Source organism: Scyliorhinus canicula, chromosome 23, assembly GCF_902713615.1.
Source record: "Scyliorhinus canicula chromosome 23, sScyCan1.1, whole genome shotgun sequence".
NCBI classification, from domain to species: domain Eukaryota; kingdom Metazoa; phylum Chordata; class Chondrichthyes; order Carcharhiniformes; family Scyliorhinidae; genus Scyliorhinus; species Scyliorhinus canicula.
This window is the reverse complement of record NC_052168.1, coordinates 10,773,924-10,797,657: the sequence shown is the minus strand read 5'-3', so window position 1 is coordinate 10,797,657 and position 23,734 is coordinate 10,773,924. Positions and strand designations below refer to the sequence as shown.

Sequence of the window (23,734 nt, the reverse complement as noted above, 5' to 3'; positions counted from 1 at the left end):
GGCAATGCTCACACACATCTTCTACCCCCTCAAAGAGCCGGCTCATTCCCGCCCTTGTAAGGTGAGCTCTATACACCACCTTCAGCTGTATCAGCCCCAACCTCGCACACAAGTTGGAGGCATTCACCCTCCGGATCACCTCACACCAGAACCCCTCCTCCATACCCTCCCCCAACTCGTCCTCCCACTTTTCCTTGATCCTTTCTCGCGCCACCTTCTCCTCCTCGGCATAAGGAAGGGGGAAGTTTTGGGTATGCTAAAAGGCATTAAGGTGGACAAGTCCCCAGGTCCGGATGGGATCTATCCCAGGTTATTCAGGGAAGCGAGGGACAAAATAGTTGGGGCCTTAACAGATATCTTTGCAGCATCCTTGAGCACGGGTGAGGTCCCGTAGGACTGGAGAATTGCTAATGTTGTCCCTTTGTTTAAGAAGGGTAGCAGGGATAATCCAGGGAATTATAGACTGTGAGCTTGACGTCAGTGGTAGGCAAACTGTTGGAGAAGATACTGACAGATAGGACCTATTCACATTTGGAAGAAAACAGACTTATCAGTGATAGGCAGCATGGTTTTGTGCAGGGAAGGTCATGTCTTACAAACCTAATAGAATTCTTTGAGGAAGTGACAAAGTTAATTGATAAGGGAAGGGCTGTAGATGTCATGTACATGGATTTCAGTAACACGTTTGATAAAGTTTCCCATGGCAGGTTGATGGAAAAAGTGAAGTCGTATGGGGTTCAGGGTGTACTAGCTAGATGGATAAAGAACTGGCTGGGTAACAGGAGACAGAGTGTAGTGGTGGAAGGGAATGTCTCAAAATGGAGAAAGGTGACTAGTAGTGTTCCACAGGGATCCATGCTCGGACCACTGTTGTTTATGATATACATAAATGATCTGGACGATGGTATAGGTGGTCTGATTAGCAAGTTTTCAGATGATACTAAGATTGGTGGAGTTGCAGATAGCGAGGAGGACTGTCAGAGAATACAGCAAAATATAGCTAGATTGGAGAGTTGGGCAGAGAAATGGCAGATGGAGTTCAATCCAGGTAAATGTGAGGTGATGCATTTTGGAAGATCTAATTCAAGAGCGGACTATACAGTCAATGGAAGAGTCCTGGGGAAAATTAATGGACAGAGAGATCTGGGAGTTCAGGTCCATTGTACCCTGAAGGTGGCAACGCAGGTCGATAGAGTGGTCAAGAAGGCATCCAGCATGCTTGCCTTCATTGGATGGGGTATTGAGTACAAGAGTCGGCAGGTCATGTTACAGTTGTATAGGACTTTGGTTCGGCCACATTTGGAATACTGCGTGCAGTTCTGGTCGCCACATTACCAGAAGGATGTGGATGCTTTAGAGAGGGTGCAGAGGAGGTTCACCAGGATGTTGCCTGGTATGGAGGGTGCTAGCTATGAAGGAAGGTTGAGTAGATTAGGATTGTTTTCGTTGGAAAGACGGAGGTTGAGGGGGGACCTGATTGAGGTCTACAAAATTATGAGAGGTATGGACAGGGTGGATAGCAACAAGCTTTTTCCAAGAGTGGGGTTGTCAGTTACATAGGGTCACGATTTCAAGGTGAGAGGGGAAAAGTTTAAGGGAGATGTGCATGGGAAGTTTTTTACGCAGAGGGTGGTGGGTGACTGGAACGTTTTGCCAGCGGAGGTGGGCACGATAGCATCATTTAAGATGCATCTAGCTAGATATATGAACGGGCGGGGAACAGAGGGAAGTAGACCTTGGAAAATAGGAGACAGGTTTAGATAAAGGATCTGGATCGGCGCAGGCTGGGAGGGCCAAAGGGCCTGTTCCTGTGCTGTAATTTTCTTTGCAAAATTTCTTTGCCGGCTCTACTGGAGGGTTAATGGTTATGTTAATGACACAATGAGGTTAATAATGATTGAAGCATGCGATCAGGGTCAGAGAGCTAGACACAGAACGTGTGTCCGTAGAAACATTACTGACCATGAGGTCTGTGTCCGTAGAAACATTACTGACCTTGATATCTCTGTAAAGAGTTTCAAGAAAAGCTATACCGACTATCCCAAATCACTCAAAGAGTTAGTAAAACCTCGTTGGAACAGTGGAACCCACGTCTATAGCGAGTTCTTGAGGCAAATGACAGAGATGCATTGAAGGAGAAACTGGATGAGCACAAGGAGGAAGGAAGAAATAGAAGGATACGTTGATGGAAAAGTAACGACTTACATTTATATAGAACATAGAACATAGAAGTACAGTACAGAACAGGCCCTTCGGCCCTCAATGTTGTGCCGAGCCATGATATCATGCCATTCACGACCTCGGGATGTGCCCAAGCACTTTACAACCTGTCATGGCACGGCTCCTTTAAGGGGGTGGGGGCCTGATGCGCCACGTGATCGGCCTGGGGCCAATCAAGTGGGAGCGCACAAACCCCGGCCAATAGCGAGTTTGCGCGGGACCCTGGGAGCAGTGGCCTGGGCAGCTGGACCCAGGGAGCCGAAGAGACTGGACCCACCCGCTTGTGTTCTGTTCCTGCATAATTACCAACCATTACCTTTTGTTAATAAACCCCTTTGTTACTACAGGAAGCCTCCAGAGCGTATCTCGAGCCACCACATTGGTGACGAGGTGAAAGTTTTGATCGCAGCCGGCAGTTCTTTGTGATTCGAGGAGGTGGGGAAGGAAGGAGCAATTGAAAATGGAAAGAAGGGCCAACGAGAGTCAGGCACTATCAAAACCTGAGGCGATTATTGGTAAACTAGACCCGCTGAACCAAAGGGCTGAAGATTGGAGCCAATATGTCGAACGTCTCCGCTATTGCTGCACCGGAGATCACAGGGGAAGACAAGCAGAAGGTGACACTTCTGGCAGTTTGTGTCTAATAACCTATAATCTAATAAGGAACCTCACGTCTCCAGGGCATCCGACTCAAAGACCCTTGATCGCATCGTTAAGTTAGTCAAAGAGCACTTTAAGCCAAGGCCCTCGATTGTGCTCCAACGTTACAAGTTTAACTCAGTAGTCAGTGTCCCTGAAGAGTCCATCTCAACCTTCATAGCCAGGAGCCCCAGCCCAGGACCTGATGGCCAAGGGAGGTGCATTCATACCGTGGGCAGCACGGTAGCACAAGTGGATAGCACTGTGGCTTCACAGCGCCAGGGCCCCAGGTCCGATTCCCCGCTGGGTCACTGTCTGCGCGGAGTCTGCACGTTCTCCCCGTGTCTGCGTGGGTTTCCTCCGGGTGCTCCTGTTTCCTCCCACAGTCCAAAGACGTGCAGGGTAGGTGGATTGGCCGTGATAAATTGCCCCTTAGTGACCAAAAAGGTTAGGAGGGGTTATTGGGGGATAGGGTGGAAGAGAGGGCTTAAGTGAGTCGGTGCAAACTTGATGGGCCGAATGGCCTCCTTCTGCTCTGTATGTTCTGTTTCTGTTCTGCTCTGTAGGGGTTGTTTAGCTCACAGGGCTAATCGCTGGCTTTGAAAGCAGACCAAGGCAAGCCAGCAGCACGGTTCGATTCCCCGAACAGGCGCCGGAATGTGGCGACTAGGGGCTTTTCACAGTAACTTCATTGAAGCCTACTCGTGACAATAAGCGATTTTCTTAGGGGGCTGTTTAGCTCACAGGGCTAATCGCTGGCTTTGAAAGCAGACCAAGGCAAGCCAGCAGTGCGGTTCGATTCCCGTAACAGCCTCCCCGAACAGGCGCCGGAATGTGGCGACTAGGGGCTTTTCACAGTAACTTCATTTGAAGCCTACTCGTGACAATAAGCGATTTTCATTTTCATTTTTTCTTGTTCTATAACGCGGCCAAACAGGCTGAGGGTCAACCTGCAAATCTTTCCAGACACGCCAATGGCTGGCGGTAGGAGCGGGAGCCACGCTCAACTCATTGACGGAAATGAGTGCCACCCCTCAAGCTATGAGCCCCTGGTGACAGACTAGCAACCTGTTCCAGGAATTACTAGCTAATGAAAGACAGACAAAAGCCTGTCTTCGTGCTCTGAGTGGGTGGGGAATCGGATTGGGAAGGGAATTGGATTGGAATACAATTCCCATTTACAGGCTGCCATTTCCAATGCCCAATCAGGCAGTCAATTACTCACTGTGTAAATTGGTTGCTGCCCATTCTCCTGCCAGTCACCTTACATTTGCGCCCTGTGTTTGACAAACCTTGTTTCTTATCACGTTTCAGCCCTGTTTGCTGATGACTCCTGGCAGAGATGCATGTTTCCTTTGCGCCGTCTGACAGGTTGTAACAGAGCTCAGGTGTGGCTTGTGTTGACTTGGCTCTCACTCTCACTCCCACACACACCAAATAATTAATCGCTGCCACCTCCCTCAGTGAGTGACCAGACACGTTCCCTCTTCAAGAAACCTGTGGACGAGGGATCTTCGGCTGCGCACTGCGCTCAGAATCTCCTCAAAACCATGGACAGCACACTAGGAAGAGATCAGGTACGGGTCCTCAAATATAAGTATCTTTTAAAACCGGGGAATTTGCTTCAACATGCCTGTCATTGAGAGGCATGCAGAGAATTCAAAGCAAGGGATGACTTCATTTTCCTTCCACATTCTTTGGAAAGAGACCTCTCCGAATTTTAACCTGCTTTCTGCTTCCTCCTGAACGAAGTTACTCGCTCTGTCAGTTGTGCTGTCATTTTATGTACTGTCAATTTAAAACGCAAAGGACACTCGGCTAAACTTTAAACTGCTCCAAGTACAGCATCAGTCAATGGCTCCTGCTGGCTGACAAACTCCCATCTTTTGAAAACTAAAATGTTTTTACTGGTTTTCATATTTTTATGGTACATGCTCCAGCAACCGCTGAAAGGTAAATGCTTACTTATTTACAGAGGTCTCTCGGAGCCCCTGTTGGTTTTTTGCCTCCCCCCTTACTTTCCCCCCCATCCTCCCCTGCCCGTTGTGGCTCAGCTATGCCACCCGGCCCCCAACCCTAGTTCCTCTACCAGTGAGTGTCTCGGTGTCTGTGGGTACGTCACTGCCTCCCTGTGGAGGGAGCTTTTGATTTGTATATACCTTAACTCGTTCCCTTTGGGAAACGGGAACCTCTCCATCAGTTCCTCTAGAGTCGAAGGTCTGTCATATGTGTCCACGTCGCTAACTGTCAGCGTCCCCTCGTCCTGTCTCCACCTTTTGAAGGTGGCGTCCATCGTTGCTGGCGTGAGCCTGTGGTTGTTGCAGATGGGGGCCATGGTGGACATTTCAGTCAGGCCGAAGTGTTGCCTCAACTGTTACCATGTTCGGAAAGCTAGGTTGCCCAGCATCTGGGCCACATATTCCGCGGAGTTCCTGCCCTCTGCTCCCTCAGGTAGGGAAATCCAATCGACAAGCGTTGGGAAGAATGAACGCGCAGTGAACGGCCTACTGCCAAGAAACACGTGGCACTACAGAGTCATGCGATTATATAGCATATCAAGTCTCGGGGTAGGGAACAATGTTTTAAGGTAAGTACCCTTAAAGGTACATGCACATCACATCTGAAAGGGCAGCACGGTAGCATGGTGGTTAGCATAAATGCTTCACATCTCCAGGGTCCCAGGTTCGATTCCCGGCTGGGTCACTGTCTGTGCGGAGTCTGCACGTCCTCCCCGTGTGTGCGTGGGTTTCCTCCGGGTCCTCCGGTTTCCTCCCACAGTCCAAAGATGTGCGGGTTAGGTGGATTGGCCATGCTAAATTGCCCGTAGTGTCCTAAAAAGTAAGGTTGGGGAGGGGGGGGAGTTGTTGGGTTACGGGTACAGGGTGGATACGTGGGTTTGAGTAGGGTGATCATGGCTCGGCACAACATCGAGGGCCGAAGGGCCTGTTCTGTGCTGTACTGTTCTATGTTCTATGAAAGAGTACTTCTGTGGGAGGCTGAATTACCAATGGGGATCCGTGCGTTTCATTGCCCAGACCAATCTTGTGCTGTGCCATTTATAAGACATGCCACCGCAGCTGTGGGCCCCATAACTGCACCGTGGCCACTCTTTACGAATGCCCCAGCACAGGGAGGATCAATGGGCTATTCAACTACAGGGGCCGTCCTCGTCCGATGTCCTCTCTGAGTGATCGGCCCTCGCATCCAAGAAGCAGCCTGAACTGGAGGCCTCCCCCGACCGATTGGGGTGTAAACCCGCCCCGTACCGAATGGCACACCCCATAGATCAGGGCAAAGTTCTGAAACAGGCCCATGGCTTCGGTTAACCCGATTTCCCCACTGCCGCTCCCACTCCGCCCCAGATTCCTGGTGGAGCAGGGGCCGATACCCCCACCTCCGCCGCCTGTGGCTCCGAGGAGAGCTTGCGGCCTCTGAGTCACATGACTGTGGGTCCAAGTCCCACTCCAGAGGCTTGAGCACAGGTTGATGCTCCCGGTGCAGTACCAAGGGAGCGCTGCACTGTCGGAGGTGCTGTCTTTTAGACAAAGACTTATAGAACCTTTATTAGCGTCACAAGTCGGCTTACATTAACACTGCAATGAAGTTACTGTGAAAAGCCCCACGTCGCCACACTCCGGCGCCTGTTCGGGTACACAGAGGGAGAATTCAGAATGTCCAAATTACCTAACAGCACATCTTTCGGGACTTGTGGGAGGAAACCGGAGTGCCCGGAGGAAACCCACGCAGACACAGGGAGAACGTTTAGACTCCGCACAGACAGTGACCCAAGCGGGAATCGAACCGGGTCACTGGCCCTGTGAAGCGGCAGTGCTAACCACTGTGCAGGCCCTGTTTGCCCTCTGAATGATCCTGTGGCATTAATTCTTTTTAAAACCCAGCAAGTCAGTGCTTAAGACAGGGAGGCGGGCACTGAGGCTTAAAGAGGAAGCGTGTCGCTGCGGAGAATCCCTTTCGTGGTTCTGATGGCCTCCTCCTCTTTCAAACAGGGAACGACATTTAAGAAAGGAGCCTTGAGTTAAACATAAACCTTTTTGTTTTGTTCACTGTGTCAACATTCCAGAAGGTGAGAACCAGCCTGAAACGCAAACATATGATGAATTGGGCTCATTAAGGCAACATGTGTCACTGGACAGGTAGAGTTAAAAAAAAAGGCCGCAGGTTGTGAGTAATTCCCAGGTGAGCAAAAGCTTCGGTGGAGCGTGATCCACAACGAAGGACCCTCGGGGTGGCCGCCAAACTGCCACTCCTCAGGCGTAGGTAAACCGTATGTGGAGTTTCCAATTGAATATGACTGCCTCTGTGACATACTTCAGCAACTCTCCCCTCTTTTCCCAGGTATTATTCCCGAAGTGATTGTGATAACCCTCACAAGGGATCACTCATTGATCTCACTGTGGGGCTCGTTGAGTACGGGTTGCCAAGGTAACGGGCGGAGGCCCTTCCAGCTGGAACTCGTTATCGAGCCTTTTAAATGCTGTCCTAGACCTGCTCTGGGAATCCCTGTCAGCCCCGGGTATTGTAGGCCCTGGGTGCGGCTTTACTTTTCCGTTAAAATGAACTTGGTGTAACCTTTATGTCTCCTGCATTACTGGCCGAGGATTTCCATCAGATGGATCCACGATTAGGTTCAGCAAAGTACAGGACCAGACTACAAGACCGGCCAGGCAACTCCTTCATCCAAGATAGATAAGTGGACCCTGGATGGTGCAAGGGGTGAATCATTTCCATGGGGATAGTTGGGAGGGGGTGGGGGAGAGGGGGGGACATAAAGGCCATCAAGATATGGGAGCCCATCCTGTACAGCTGTACATCAAAGAACCAGGGGCTTCTACAGGGTAAGGATGGCTCTGGGTCAGGCAATGACCTTTCACCTCTGAGGCCAACCCCCCCGCCCCCCACACTGCTGTCTCTGAATTTTAAGGTTCCTGAGTACAGGGTACTCTTTTTAAAACTTATTTCTTTTTTAAAAAAAATTTAGATTACCCAATTATTTTTTCCAATTAAGGGGCAATTTAGCGTGGCCAATCCACCTACTCTGCACATTTTTGGGTTGTGGGGGGTGAAACCCACGCAGACACGGGGAGAATGTGCAAACTCCAGTGACCCAGAGCCGGGATCGAACCTGGGACCTCAGCGCCGTGAGGCGGTTGTGCTAACCACTAGGTCACCGTGCTGCCCTTTTAAAACTTATTTCAAAGAGTCGTGGGCGAGGCCCGCATTGTTGCCCATCCCTAGTTGCCCCTCGCGAAGGTGGTGGTGAGCCGCCTGCTGAAGTCCCCGTGGTGTAGGTACACCTGCAGTGCTGTTAGGGAGGGATTTTGACCCACCACGGCGAGTCAGGACGCTGCGAGGATGGGAGGGGAACGTAGACCTTATCCGAGTAAAAATACAATGGTCGCTGAAAATTATGCGGCAGGTTGGCAAGGCCATAAAAACAAACAAACACCAGGCTTTAATTCGAGGTGAATGCACCTCAGGGACTTTTCAGGTATTGAAGTCTGGGCGCGATCTAATGAAAAAAAATCCGGAATCTCGTTTTGGGTGGGATTAGCGGGGTCGTTGCCGGCGGGTTTAGCAGCGACAATGACCCCGCTATCAAACGGCCTCAGTGGGGGATGGCTCACCGGGGCCACACTCAATCACAATTCCTGCACTGAGGATCTTCACTTGTTGGTGCAGGAAGAGATCGGGGCGGCATGAACTCTCGACCCCCTGACACGGCCACCGGACCCCCCCCCCCCACACCCCAACTCAGATATGGGGGGTCCTCGAGCCCCCAGCACCCCACCTCATACAGGCCCGATCCCTGGCATAGGCAAAATGCCAACTGGGCACCTTGGCAATGCCAGTCTGGCATTCTGGCAGTGCCCCTGCCAACCTGGTGGTACCACCTGGGCACACTGCCAGGGTGGCACCCAGTTGGCACTGCCAGGGTGGTACCCAGTTGGCACTGCCAGGGTGGCACCCAGTTGTCACTGCCAGGGTGGCACCCAGTTAGCACTGCCAGGGTGCCCAGGTGGCACTGCCAGGGTGCCCAGTTCGCACTGCCAGGGTGCCCAGTTGGCACTGCCAGGGTACCAAGTTGGCACTGCCAGGATGCCCAGTTGGTACTGCCAGGATGCCCAGTTGGCACTGCCAGGGTGTCCAGTTGGCACTGCCAGGGTGCCCGGGTGGCACTGCCAGGGTGTCACCCTGTTAGCACTGCCAGGGTGCCTGGGTGGCACTGCCAGGGTGCCTGGGTGGCACTGCCAGGGTGCCCAGGTGGCACTGCCAGGGTGCCCAGGTGGCACTGCCAGGGTGTCCAGTTGGCACTGCCAGGGTACCAGGCTGACAATACCATGGTGCCCAGGTGACATCAGCAGTGCCAGGGTGCCACCTGCCCAGATACCAACCACCTTGGAGTCTCCCATTGCCTGGGAGACCCCTCTCCCCAAGTGCCGTTCTGCCTGGTCCCTGTTTGTGGGGACCAGTGCTAATCGCCCCCTGGCTGGGGTGTCCTTGGCAAGGCTGGTAGATCCCTGGTTAGATTAAGCAACAGCATAGTTAAGTCAGCTTTTCCACAATGGGTGGGATCCAGATCACTACGTCTCGGGGAAATCTCGTTGCATCCCACAGGGCTTAACAACCATTGGGAATCCCGGAAGAGGCCCCTACCGTCCGCATCCCATCCCAATTCCGCTGGGGCGTGGCCGGTAAATTACACCCAGTGTGTATGAGGCTGAATGCTTTGAACTGGATTGTTTACATTAAAATGCACACTCTATTGCCTGCTAAAAGCATCATGATTGACAGCTCGCTGGAACTTCAAAGTGATGAATCAGGTTGTTCATTTTTCTAGCTCTGCAGGATCCATTAGGTCAGGAGAGCAGCTGTTTCGCTAACTGCAATTTTAAAATGAAATTGCCTCTTTGTTGTCAAGCAAAGAACAGCTGTGGGCGCTGGAGGAACGTAAAGAATATTATTGTTTGATATTCAGAAGTACTCCCACTCTGATAACAGCATCTTTGAGGTGTGTGCTTTTAACTGAAAAGGATTCTCATTTATTCCGGTAAGGATTACTCTGTGTAACTGGACAGAGTTCCTGTTTATTCAGCAGGGTAAGGATTACTCTGTGTAACTGGACAGAGTTCCTGTTTATTCGGCAAGGTAAAGATTACTCTGTGTAACTGGACAGAGTTTCTGTTTATTCAGCAGGGTAAGGATTACTCTGTGTAACTGGACAGAGTTCCTGTTTATTCAGCAGGGTAAGGATTACTCTGTGTAACTGGACAGGGTTCCTATTTATTCAGCAGGGTAAGGATTACTCTGTGTAACTGGACAGAGTTCCTGTTTATTCAGCAGGGTAAGGATTACTCTGTGTAACTGGACAGAGTTCCTGTTTATTCAGCAGGGTAAGGATTACTCTGTGTAACTGGACAGAGTTCCGGTTTATTCAGCAGGGTAAGGATTACTCTGTGTAACTGGACAGAGTTCCTGTTTATTCAGCAGGGTAAGGATTACTCTGTGTAACTGGACAGAGTTCCTGTTTATTCGGCAGGGTAAAGATTACTCTGTGTAACTGGACAGAGTTTCTGTTTATTCAGCAGGGTAAGGATTACTCTGTGTAACTGGACAGAGTTCCTGTTTATTCAGCAGGGTAAGGATTACTCTGTGTAACTGGACAGGGTTCCTATTTATTCAGCAGGGTAAGGATTACTCTGTGTAACTGGACAGAGTTCCTGTTTATTCAGCAGGGTAAGGATTACTCTGTGTAACTGGACAGAGTTCCTGTTTATTCAGCAGGGTAAAGATTACTCTGTGTAACTGGACAGAGTTCCTGTTTATTCAGCAGGGTAAGGATTACTCTGTGTAACTGGACAGAGTTCCTGTTTATTCAGCAGGGTAAGGATTACTCTGTGTAACTGGACAGAATTCCTGTTTATTCAGCAGGGTAAGGATTACTCTGTAACTGGACAGAGTTCCTGTTTATTCAGCAGGGTAAGGATTACTCTGTGTAACTGGTCAGAGTTCCTGTTTATTCAGCAGGGTAAGGATTACTCTGTGTAACTGGACAGAGTTCCTGTTTATTCAGCAGGGTAAGGATTACTCTGTGTAACTAGACAGAGTTCCTGTTTATTCAGCAGGGTAAGGATTACTCTGTGTAACTAGACAGAGTTCCTGTTTATTCAGCAGGGTAAGGATTACTCTGTGTAACTGGACAGGGTTCCTGTTTATTCAGCAGGGTAAGGATTACTCTGTGTAACTGGTCAGAGTTCCTGTTTATTCGGCAGGGTAAGGATTACTCTGTGTAACTGGACAGAATTCCTGTTTATTCAGCAGGGTAAGGATTACTCTGTAACTGGACAGAGTTCCTGTTTATTCAGCAGGGTAAGGATTACTCTGTGTAACTGGACAGAATTCCTGTTTATTCAGCAGGGTAAGGATTACTCTGTGTAACTGGTCAGAGTTCCTGTTTATTCAGCAGGGTAAGGATTACTCTGTGTAACTGGACAGAATTCCTGTTTATTCAGCAGGGTAAGGATTACTCTGTGTAACTGGACAGAATTCCTGTTTATTCAGCAGGGTAAGGATTACTCTGTAACTGGACAGAGTTCCTGTTTATTCAGCAGGGTAAGGATTACTCTGTGTAACTGGACAGAGTTCCTGTTTATTCAGCAGGGTAAGGATTACTCTGTGTAACTAGACAGAGTTCCTGTTTATTCAGCAGGGTAAGGATTACTCTGTGTAACTAGACAGAGTTCCTGTTTATTCAGCAGGGTAAGGATTACTCTGTGTAACTGGACAGGGTTCCTGTTTATTCAGCAGGGTAAGGATTACTCTGTGTAACTGGTCAGAGTTCCTGTTTATTCAGCAGGGTAAGGATTACTCTGTGTAACTGGACAGAATTCCTGTTTATTCAGCAGGGTAAGGATTACTCTGTAACTGGACAGAGTTCCTGTTTATTCAGCAGGGTAAGGATTACTCTGTGTAACTGGACAGAGTTCCTGTTTATTCAGCAGGGTAAGGATTACTCTGTGTAACTGGACAGAGTTCCTATTTATTCAGCAGGGTAAGGATTACTCTGTGTAACTGGACAGAGTTCCTGTTTATTCAGCAGGGTAAGGATTACTCTGTGTAACTGGACAGAGTTCCTGTTTATTCAGCAGGGTAAGGATTACTCTGTAACTGGACAGAGTTCCTGTTTATTCAGCAGGGTAAGGATGACTCTGTGTAACTGGACAGAGTTCCTGTTTATTCAGCAGGGTAAGGATTACTCTGTGTAACTGGACAGAGTTCCTGTTTATTCAGCAGGGTAAGGATTACTCTGTGTAACTGGACAGAGTTCCTGTTTATTCATCAGGGTAAGGATTACTCTGTGTAACTGGACAGAGTTCCTGTTTATTCAGCAGGGTAAGGATTACTCTGTGTAACTGGACAGAGTTCCTGTTTATTCAACAGTGTAAGGATTACTCTGTGTAACTGGGTGGAGTTGTTTATTTGTGCAGGAGGATAAGAGTTAGTCACTCTATTTCTGGTCAGGGTTCCTGGCTGTTAAGCTGGGTAAATATGCCCCATGAGTTGCCGGCATAGGTGGCTCTGGATATATTGGACTGCTGTGTAGCAGTACAGAGTCCCTGTTTAATCAGTTATATAAGTATTAGTGGCCACAACCTCTGTTTCAATATATTCAGCTCCTCCCAGCTACTAATGACCCGTAACCTTTGACCTGGTCGGGCAACGTTTTAGACAGTTCAAAACAAATTGAACATTTTTGCCGAATTCTCAGAAACACTGGCACCATGGGACTCGACGATGAAAGCACCGAGCGTTGAAGCTCAAACACTGAAAAATTCAATAACTTGGTGTGCAGGCGAACAAAATTGCGGCAGACATTCGGCGGAATTCTCCCAAAGGGAGACAAACAGCCCACGCCGGAGTGAAACCCGGAGTGTTTCACTCCGGCGTCGGAAGCCGCTCCTCGCCCCCTATCCTCCCCCCCCCCCCCCCCCCCGGCGGGAGCGGCGGCACGTGAATCTTGGGCGCCGGGCCTTGACGCGCATGCGTGGTTGCCGTCTTCCCCTCCGCTTCCCCGCAAGACATGGCGTCTTGATCTTGCGGGGCGGCAGAGGGAAAAGAGTCTGTCTTTTAGAGACGCCGACCCGACGATGGGTGGGCATCGATCGCGGGCCAGACATCTGCTGAGCACGCCCGTGGTGCTCGATCCTCCCTCCGCCCCCCACAGGCCCTGAGGTCGCGCAATGTTCGCGCCGGCAGCGACCAGGTGTGGTTGGCGCCGGCGTGAACCGGTCGGGTTCGGCAGGCCGCTCGGCCCATCCGGGCTGGAGAATCGCCGGTCGCTGTGAGAAACGGCGAGCGGCGATTCTCCGAGCGGCCTGTCGAAAAACGTGACACGCCATTTTGGGGGGGTGGGAGAATTGCGGGGGGTGCCAGGGCGGCGTGTCATGATTCGCCCAGCCCTCCCACGATTCTCCCCCCCGGCGTGGGGTGCGGAGAATCGCGCCCATTGTATCCTAGCCTTCCAATGGCGGGGCGGGGGGGGGGGGGTGGGGGGAGGGAGGAGAGATGGGAGTGGGGGGGGGGGACATTCAGACTCCTGCGGAACCTGGCGCAGCCAGAAAAAGCAGGCTCTAAAACCTATAGTGAAATGGTGGTGATTTTTCAGGGTCACTTCTCACCTGGGGCATCACGGTAGCACAGTGGTTAGCACTTTGGATTCACAGCGCCAGGGTCCCAGGTTCGATTCCCCGCTGGGTCACTGTCTGTGCGGAGTCTGCAACTTCTCCCCGTGTCTGCGTGGGTTTCCTCCGGGTGCTCCGGTTTCCTCCCACAGTCCAAAGATGTGCAGGTTAGGTGGATTGGCCTTGCTAAATTGCCCTTAGTGACCAAATAGGTTAGGAGGGGTTATTGGGTTACGGGGGTAGGGTGGAAATGAGGGCTTAAGTGGGTCGGTGCAGACTCGGTGGGCCGAATGGCCTCCTTCTGCACTGTAGGTTCTATGTTCTGTTCTAAACCTTTGGTCATTGCCAAAGAGGTTCAGGTTCCACAAACGTAACCAACAAGAAGGTGAATCAATCACACAGTTCGCAGCTACTTTAAAGAAATCAGCTGAATGCCGTGAACTTAGAGATGCCCTGAATGACACCATTAGAGACAGACTAGTGTGTGGGTTAAGAAGCGAAGCTATCAATAAAAGGCTGTTAACAGAGAGCAACGTAGATCTAAAGAAGGCTTTAGAAGTCGCGATCGTCATGGAAATTGCAGTGAAAGAAATGCGATAAATAAGCTAAAACTAAAATCTAGAAATTGCCGGCTGAGACCTGACAACCAACACAGGTTCAAAATTGCCACCGATGTGCAAACACTGATGGGCACACAGCAACTGATTGCTGGAGCAAAGATGCAATATGGAAGAATTCTGGTAAAAAGGGGCACATCATACATGTTGGTGAAAGATACAACAAGTTTCAAACAAGAATTGTGAAAAGCAAGATCCAAATATATCAAATGAAAAATTACATAACAATTTCCATGTGATATGAAAAGGGTGTGAAAAAGGACCAGAGTCACAGTCAGATGATGAACAAAGAAAAGTACAGCACAGGAACAGGCCCTTCGGCCCTCCAAGCCTGTGCCGACTATGGTGCCCGTCTAAACTAAAATCTTCTACACTTCTGGGGTCCATATCCCTCTACTCCCATCCTATTCATGTATTTGTCAAGATGCCCCTTAAATGTCACTATCGTCCCTGCTTCCACCACCTCCTCCAGCAGCGAGTTCCAGGCACCCACTACCCTCTATGTAAAAAACTTGCCTCGTACATCTCCTCTAAACCTTGCCCCTCGCACCTTAAACCTATGCCCCCTAGTAATTCACCCCTCTACCCTGGGAAAAAGCCTCTGACTATCCACTCTGTCTATGCCCCTCATAATTTTGTAGACCTCTATCAGGTCGCCCCTCAACCTCCGTCGTTCCAGTGGGAACAAACCGGGTTTATTCAGCCTCTCCTCATAGCTAATTCCCTCCCTATCAGGCAACATCCTGGTAAATCTCTTCTGCACCCTCTCTAAAGCCTCCACATCCTTCTGGCAGTGTGGCGACCAGAATTGAACACTATACTCCAAGTGAGGCCTAACTAAGGTTCTATACAGCTGCCACATGACTTGCCAATTCTTATACTCAATGCCCCGGCCAATGAAGGCAAGCATGCCGTATGCCTTCTTGACTACCTTCTCCACCTGTGTTGCACCTTTCAGTGACCTGTGGATGTGCACATCTAGATCTCTCTGACTGTCAATACTCTTGAGGGTTCTACCAACTATCATTGGTCACACCGGCCATTGCAGGCGCAACGAACCGTTACTGGGTCACTCCTTTACTGGACGGACAACCAATGAAAATGGAGGTGGACACTGGAGCAGCAGTATCATTGGTACCAGAAACGTTTCCCAAAGGACATTAGGACATGTTGCCTTAAAACCCTCAAAGATGAAAACCTATAATGGGGAAGTGGGTCCATTGAGGAGATACATTGATATAAATGTGCAGCTAAACAGACAGATCACAGACTTGTCCCTGCCCATCGTTAGAGATAACTAACCAGCCCTCATGGGGAGAACCTGGCTGGAGAGAATCGAGCTAAACTCGGCCGAGGTGAAGCTCATGTCAGGATCCGAAGCAAGTCGCCCGACAATGTGGAAGACACATGTAATTGTCTTTAATGAAGAGCTGGGGAGCTTGGAAAGAGAATTCAGTCAAGCTAAGGATTAAGGGAGAAAGCCAAGCAAGAGGCTTAAAGGCTAGGTCAGTGCCGCACGCCATCAGGCCTAAGGTCAAGGCAGAATTAGAGAGGCTGGTCGAGACAGGGGTCCTCGAACCTCTTAATGTAAACGGGCTACACCCGTAGTACCTGTGATGAAGACAGTTTGTTCAGTAAAAATATGTGGTAATTTTAAAGCCACTATCAATCCGGTACGTATGCAGAGCAGCACCTTCTGCCTTTAATTACTGATTTAGTTTCTGGGTTGGCTGAAGACCAGCATTTCAGTAAAGTTGGCCTTAGTCAAGCTTATCTCCAGATAAATGTGGATCGAGATTCACAGCAATATTTGACAATCGTGACACGCAAAGGGCAGTAAATTCTGCAGTAAATTCTATGATCTATGAATTCAACGGCACTTTGCCTATTTGCTTGACCGTGATGGGGAATGCCTGGTCAATGACGCACACACATAATTTCCTGCACTGCCGAGCTCACAAATGGGCTGGATGAAAGGTTTGTTCAGTCAAACAATGTAGCATCTATTGAAGGTAACTCACGAGCAAGGATCATTGTCTAAACAACTAAGCCGATTTCTGATGACATAATGCACACACTTGACAACCCTTAAGTTCTCCGGCATTATTCATGATCAAATATCAGTTCCTCACAGAGTTTGATCTGCTGAAGCCACCTAAGACGAGAGAGATTGTTGAGAGGAAACAGCAAAGTCAGGTTTCACAACGTGAGAACACGGCCAAACGCCGTGTTTTTCATAAAGGTCAAGTAGTATTGACAGGAAGTATACCACCAATGAGAAATGGATAAATGCCATCGTCTTAACACAGACAGAAGTGGCCTCCTACACCGTTCAAACTCCGGAAGGTGTAGCGTGGAGGTGACGCACTGATCAACGTTTAGCAGCTAGAATAAGGTTGCCAGAGACAGAGTCAACCGAGAGTCGGCAACAAACTGGGCCACGTGAAGACCCAGACATTCCTGAGATCCACACAATACCAGAAACACTGGGGAAGACTCTGCCCCAGTTGAGGACATTGCAACACCGAGTCAACCTCCGAACACCACGTCGACTCCGGTTGAGACAACAGATGACGTCCAAACTAAACCAAAAAACACCAGAAATTTCAGTCAACACGATAAAGCAGAAATCCGAGGTTTATCGGCAACCACGCAGGAATCAACATTCTCCAAAACGTCTAACTTATGGACTGTTGTGTATGCTAATAGCTCATATTGTAAATTTTGATTTTTAATGTTTTGTTGTGTTTCATTGTGGAAACCTCTGATGTAAAGGGGGAGGAAAGTGTTGTGTATTCATGCTGTTCCGAGTGGGAACAGGATCACGGTAATAATGGCAAACATTGGTCATTTGAGTCACAAACAAATATATTTATTAACACAGTAGTATGTGCACAAGAGACCCGGTTGAAAGTTACCTTGTATAGTTCTCCAAGATGGCTAAAAGTTGTAGTGCTGACAAAGAACATCAAGCTATGTATTTGAAACAAAGCTAGTTTATTTTACACTGCTTTAAATGATTTGCACACTTTACTAAGTAATGGCTTATAAAAGTAGTAGTAGTACTAAATCTATGCTACAGAAATCTATAATATCTCCAATACAACTATCTCAACTTTTCTCCTAACCTTCTCTAACACCTTCTTTAACCTTCTCCCAGAACTGCAGGAGGCACAGTCTTTTATACGCCTACTCTTTGGCGCCACCTAGTGTTGAGATACATAAACATCGCCTTGTTGATCCTTTACACTCCTAACATTATACATGTCATTACAGTTACATTCTGACCAACCTTAAATACAATGTAATCCTGCCCCTTGTTAGCAGGGGAGTTCGTACACCTCAAGCCACACGGGGAATATGAGCAAGCTTGGCCCGTGTGGGTTACTACAGTCACTTTCAGAGGTCGATCACGTAAAGTTCTGATGGTATCACCGGCCGTTTGCACAGGCTAACCATGAATCTATTTTTGCAGCCTGGGTGAAAACACCATCCCCAATAAATAGAACATAGAACAGTACAGCACAGAACAGGCCCTTTGGCCCTCAATGTTGTGCCGAGCCATGATCACCCTACTCAAACCCACATATCCACCCTATACCCATAACCCAACAACCCCCCCCCCTTAACCTTACTTTTTATTCGGACACTACGGGCAATTTAGCATGGCCAATCCACCTAACCCGCACATCTTTGGACTGTGGGAGGAAACCGGAGCACCCAGAGGAAACCCACGCAAACAGGGGGAGGATGTGCAGACTCCACACAGACAGTGACCCAGCCGGGAATCGAACCTGGGACCCTGGAGCTGTGAAGCATTTATGCTAACCACCATGCTACCCTGCAAACAAAATCTCTGTTTGTTTTGCATCTTTGTCATCTGCAAACCAGGCTCAACGTAGAGAGAGTCCAAAACTAGAGGTCGAAAAGGTAAAATAGTCACTCGTAATTCCAGTAGAAAGTTCAGACTAAACTTCTTTACCAAGGAGTGATTGGGAGGTCTTGAGGTGCAGTGGCTAGCACCCTACCTCTGGGCCAGAAGCTCCGGATTGAGCCCCACCCCAGGACTTGTTGGCCAAGGAAGACTCATTCATAACGTGGCCAAACAGGTTGCATATCCCAATCCAATTCTCTTCCCGGATGTAAGGCAGACTTTTGTCTGTTTCCATAGCTAGTCTGTCGCCAGGGGCTTATAGCTTCAGGGGTGACACTCAAGTCCGTCAATGAGGCGAGTGAGGCTGACCAGGAGTCTCTCCCGCTCTCACCGCCAGCCTTTGACGTGTTTGGAAGGATTGTTCAGGTTGACGCACTCAACCTGTTTGGCCGCGTCATCGAGGCACCTTCCTTGGCCGTCAAGACCTGGGGTGGGTCTCGAACCCTGAGCTCCAGACTCAGAGGCAGAGATGCTAACCCGCTGCACCAAAAGCTGGCTGGGGTGAAACCATGGTCAACAATGTGCTTCTCGCAGGACAAGGCACTTCGGGTGTGTTGACGCCTGCGTTTATTAAAAGTCTTCCTAACAGATTGCGTAGCAACCCGTAAAATCCTTTCAACGCACACCGACCGCCAGCAATCTGACTGGGAGAGATCCTTGGTCGGCCCTGCTTGATGCGGAGTGGCACCCCTCAAGGTTATAAACCTCTGGCAACACACCTGCGACCTGTTCTGGGGGAAAAAACAAGCTTTGGAAACGGATGAGAGGATCTGCCTTGTGCGCAAAGACAATCAACAACAACAGCCGAGAAACGATTAGAATGTAGAACTTGCCTTCACAGGGAATGGCTGACATGAAAATCATAGAGTTAAGGAGAAGGCAAGTTTATGCAACTTTTTAAGTTAACCCTTTAAAAGACTGGTGCTATGACTGAGATAGTGCCAATTAGGGCAGCAAGGAAGCATAGTGGTTAGCACTATGGCTTCACAGCGCCAGGGTCCCAGGTTCGAATCCAGGCTAAAGTCACTGGGCGGAATTCTCTGACCCCCCCGCCGGGTCGTAGAATCGCCGCGCGAATCGCGCCACGCCACCCTGATGCCGGGACGTGATTCTCCGCAGAGCAGCATGGTCGGCACCGCGGCGGTCAGGATATGCGCCGCCTCTCCGGCCCGGGCCGGTACAGGCCGGCGCGCAGATTCTCTGGTCCGGATGGGCCGAGCGGCCGTCAAGAAAAAGCCAAGTCCCGCCGGTGCAATTCTAACATCCTCTGAGCCGGTGGGACCTCGGCATTGAAGGGTCCGGGGGCCAGCCTGTTGGCGGGAGGGGGGGGTCCGACCCCAGGCAGGGGGCCTCTGTAGTGGCCTGGCCCGTGATCGGGCCCACCGATTGGCAGGCCGGCCTGTCTCGGCCTTTCCGCCGCGCCGGCTCCTGTAGCCCTGTGCCATTTGGCGTCGGGGCCGGCGCGGGGAAGGAGGCCACTGCGCATGCACAGACCCTGCGGCGCCAGGTTCACGCCGGGATTGGCAGCTGGAGCGGCGTGGACTGCTCCAGCGCTGTGCTATCCCACTATGGCCTGGAGAATCAGGTCTCAGAATGGGCGCCAAGGCCAGAGTAAAACACTCCCGTTTTTACGCCGGCGTTGCCACTTAGCCGCCCAATGGGAGAATCGCGGCCACCGTCTGTGCGGAGTCTGCACGTTCTCCCCATGTCTGCGTGGGTTTCCTCCGGGTGCTCCGGTTTCCTCCCACAGTCCCGAAAGACGTGCTTGTTCGGTGAATTGAACATTCTGAATTCTCCCTCCGTGTACCCGAACAGGCGCCAGGATGTGGCGACTAGGGGCTATTCACAGTAACTTCATTGCAGTGTTAATGTAAGCCTACTTGTGACAATAAAGATTTTTTTTTAAATTAACATGGCACCTCACTCATAAGAAAGAGCCGTTACAAAGGGGAGAAGAAGGAGGGAGATTTCTGAGGCGGGATTTTCCCGAATCGGCGCGATGGCCCGACGGCAGCGTAAAAAACGGCGCAAACCACTCCGGCGTCGGGCCTACCAGAAGTAGCTGCATTTTTCGCACTTCCTAAGCCAGCATCAGAGGGGTTGGCGTCACGCCAGCCGGCGCAGAAAGGACTGCGTGAGTTAGCGCATGTGCAGACCGCTGGCTTGGTTCCGCGCATGCGCAGACCGGCCGGCGTATTTGCCACATGCGCATGGGGGGGTGTCTCCTCCATGCCGGCCATGACGGAGCCCGACAGTGGCTGGCGTGGAGGGAAAGAGTGCCCCCACGGTGGGGTCGTATGCCCCCACGCCTCCCCGAGGGCCGCACCAGCCAACGTACCAGCTGGGTCCCGCCGTGTGGGACCATGTCCAATCCACGCCGGCAGGACTGGCCAAAAACCTGCGGCCGCTCGGCCCATCGGGGCCTGGAGAATTGCCGGGGTGGCCGCTGCCAACGGCCCCCGACCGGCGTGGCGTGGACCCCGCCCGAAAACCGGCGCCGGAGAATACGGCAGCCCAGCGTCGGAGCAGCGGGGTGGAATTCACGCCGCCCCCCCTTCCCCCCGGGGATTCTCCGACCCGGTAGGGGGGTCGGACAATCCCGCCCCTGATCTTTTAGTCAGTGGCGAGATGAGAAGATACACTACAGATTCAGGCGTTTTGTGAGGAGCATTGATATCCCTAGATATCCGTACAGTGAAGAAAGAGGCCATTCGGCCCATCGAGTCTACACTGACCCTCTGAAAGAGCATCCTGCCCATATCCCCGTAACCACAGCTGACCTGCACATCTTTGGAGATGAAGGGGCAATTTTAGAATGGCCAACCCACCTAACCTGCACATCGCAGTGTCAAGCCCCCTTCAGAATTTTACAATGTGACCCCCCCCCCCCCCCCCCCCCCATTCTTCTAAACCCCAGTGAATATAGACCCAGTGTACTCAGCCTCTGATTAAAGCCCAGTTCCCTGAGCCCAGGTACAACGACACTGACTGTCAGTCTCTCTCCCCTCACTGGATCAGGTACGCAGTGGGTAATAACTCACTGACTATCAGTCTCTCTCCCCTCACTGGATCAGGTACGCACTGGGTAATAACTCACTGACTACCAGTCTCTCTCCCCTCACTGGATCAGGTACGCACTGGGTAATAACTCACTGACTATCAGTCTCTCTCCCCTCACTGGATCAGGTACGCAGTGGGTAATAACTCACTGACTATCAGTGTGTCTCTTGTTCACAGAGCTGGATACCCAAGGTGATTAAGAAGAAAACCTGTTCCACCTTCCTCGAAGACACCACCTCTGACAGGTAAAGGACGAATATAGGCGATGGGATGTTCTGAATAAGCTTTAAAAAATAAATTTAGAGTACCCAATTATTTTTTTTTCCAATGAAGGGGCAATTTAGTGTTGCCAACCCAATTAACCTTCACATCATTGGGTTGTGGGGGTGGTGATATGCATCATTGTAAATACACAAGGGGTTAATGTAAATACACTACAACTAAGTAAATACTAGAGGGAGCTAGACCAGAGACATCATGACACGCAGACATACAGCTAATGAACACATAAAATAGGACACGACCAATGGGCAGTCAAGACACCCAGAGGTGACACTACCACAAGGGGGCATTACACAACCCATATATAAGAACGGGGCACACATGCTCTGTCTCTTTCCACAGGCGACACTTAGAGAGTAGGACGGGGCAGGTCAGAAGCATCACACCCACCACGTGGCTTAGAGCAGACTGGTTAGTTAGACTGAGTTACTATAGCAAGATTAGCAGGAGAGTCGAACTCATAGAGAACTGTGCTAATGGTTCAATAAATCACATTGAACTTACTTCAAAGTCTGGAGTATCTTTTGGTCAAAGCTGCATCGAGTTGCAACCTGTGTTATCCCAGAGTACATAACACAACAGTGGGGGTGAAACGCACACAGACACGGGGAGAATGTGCAAACGCCAGACGGAGAGTGACCCGGGACCAGGATCGAACCCGGGTCCTCAGCGCCATAGGCAGCAGTGCTAATTTGAAGGGATTAGTGAGCGTGTGATCGGCCTTGTCCACTTGGTCCATGTCTTTGGCACCACATCGATGGGGCCGGTTTAGCTCAGTGGGCTGGACAGCTGGTTCGTGATGCAGCGCGAGGCAAATCGCGCGGGTTCAAATCCGGTACCGGCTGAGGTTATCCATGAAGGCCCCCTACTTCTCAACCTTGCCCCTCGCCTGAGGTGTGGTGATCCTCAGGTTAAATCGCCACCAGTCAGCTCTCCCCCCCCCCCCCCCCCCCCCCCCCCCCCGCCCCTCCTCAAAGGGAAAAGCAGCTGATGGTCACCTGGGGCTGTGACGACTTTACCTTACCCACTTTGTATTGGGGAACTGTGGGGAATACAGACTGTACGCAATGTGACACTCTGAGAGTGCACACTATGGGTTAATAAGAAGAGTGATACCTCTGAGGTTAACTCTGGGGCCCGTCAGGGATGTGAAATAATAATGGTATTTGTAGCCAACTTTAATCACATTAAAACCTCAAGGATATCCACGGACCCGCATAATCTGTCAACATTTGATACTGAGTCACTAGGTGTACAGTTTGTACGTGAACTATAAAACATTAGCAGGTACAGCAAGCAACGGAATGTCGCTGGGGAATCGAGTATAAAAGTGGAGCAAGTGTTGCCACAATTTTACAGGATCTTAGTGGGACTGCATCTGAAAATGAAATGAAATGAAAATCGCTTATTGTCACGAGTAGGCTTCAATGAAGTTACTGTGAAAAGTCCCTAGTCGCCACATTCCGGCACCTGTCCGGGGAGGCTGGTACGGGAATCGAACCTGCGCTGCTGGCCTGCCTTGGTCTGCTTTAAAAGCCAGCGATTTAGCCCAGTGAGCTAAAGCATCTGGAGTACCGTGTCCAGTTTTAGACTTTACTTAGGGAAGGATAGAATTACATTGGAAGTAGTTAAGAGAAGGTTCGCTCGTCTGATTCCTGAGGGAAGGTTGAGCGGGTTTGGGCCTGTACCCATTGGAGATCAGGGTGGGAATTCTCCGGCCGTTCGCTGGTGGCGGGTTTCTTTCTCCGGTTTCCCCGTGCCGTGGGGTGGCTTCGATGGGAAGTCCCACCGACAAGCAGCGGAGGTCGGGAATCACATCGTCGGCGAACGGCGCTCCAAATTCTCCGTCCTTGCTAGCAACGGTACTGGGGCGGACCGGGCGAGAATCCAGGCCCAGAAGAATGAGAGGCGATCTTATTGGGACATATACAGGGCAGATGCTGAGGGGATGTTTCCCCACTTGGGTGGGGGGGGGGGGGGGGGGGGAGTCTAGATGATACAGTTTAAAAATAAAGGGGGCAGGATTATCCGTGGCCCGATGCCGAAATCATGATCTGCGATCGGGCGGAGAATGGATTCTGACGGCAGAATCGGGATATGCCCCGACGCTGGCCTGCCATGCTCTACCCCCTCCAAACTGGTACCAGCTGGCATTGCCTGCCATTGCAATGCCATTGCTGCATCATCGGCCAGCTTCTGCTCGGGCTGGGGGGGGGGGAGTGGTGGGGGTTGGTCAGGGGGACGGGTTGTGGGTCGCCGTTGGCGGTTCAGGGTCTGAGCAC

At 50.6% G+C, this 23,734-nt stretch overlaps 1 protein-coding gene across 1 annotated transcript in view; it reads left to right on the top strand.

Annotated features, from left to right (window-relative positions):
* The first annotated feature begins 4,351 nt into the window (after positions 1 to 4,351).
* The window catches only part of LOC119956628 (transient receptor potential cation channel subfamily M member 4-like), an 85,057-nt gene continuing 65,674 nt past the window's right edge, over positions 4,352 to 23,734 (top strand). Inside the window, exons 1-2 of the mRNA XM_038783968.1 lie at positions 4,352 to 4,436; positions 21,348 to 21,415. Coding sequence (XP_038639896.1) covers positions 4,410 to 4,436; positions 21,348 to 21,415 — 95 coding nt within the window. The 5' untranslated portion in view covers positions 4,352 to 4,409. The remainder of the gene's footprint in view (positions 4,437 to 21,347; positions 21,416 to 23,734) is intronic.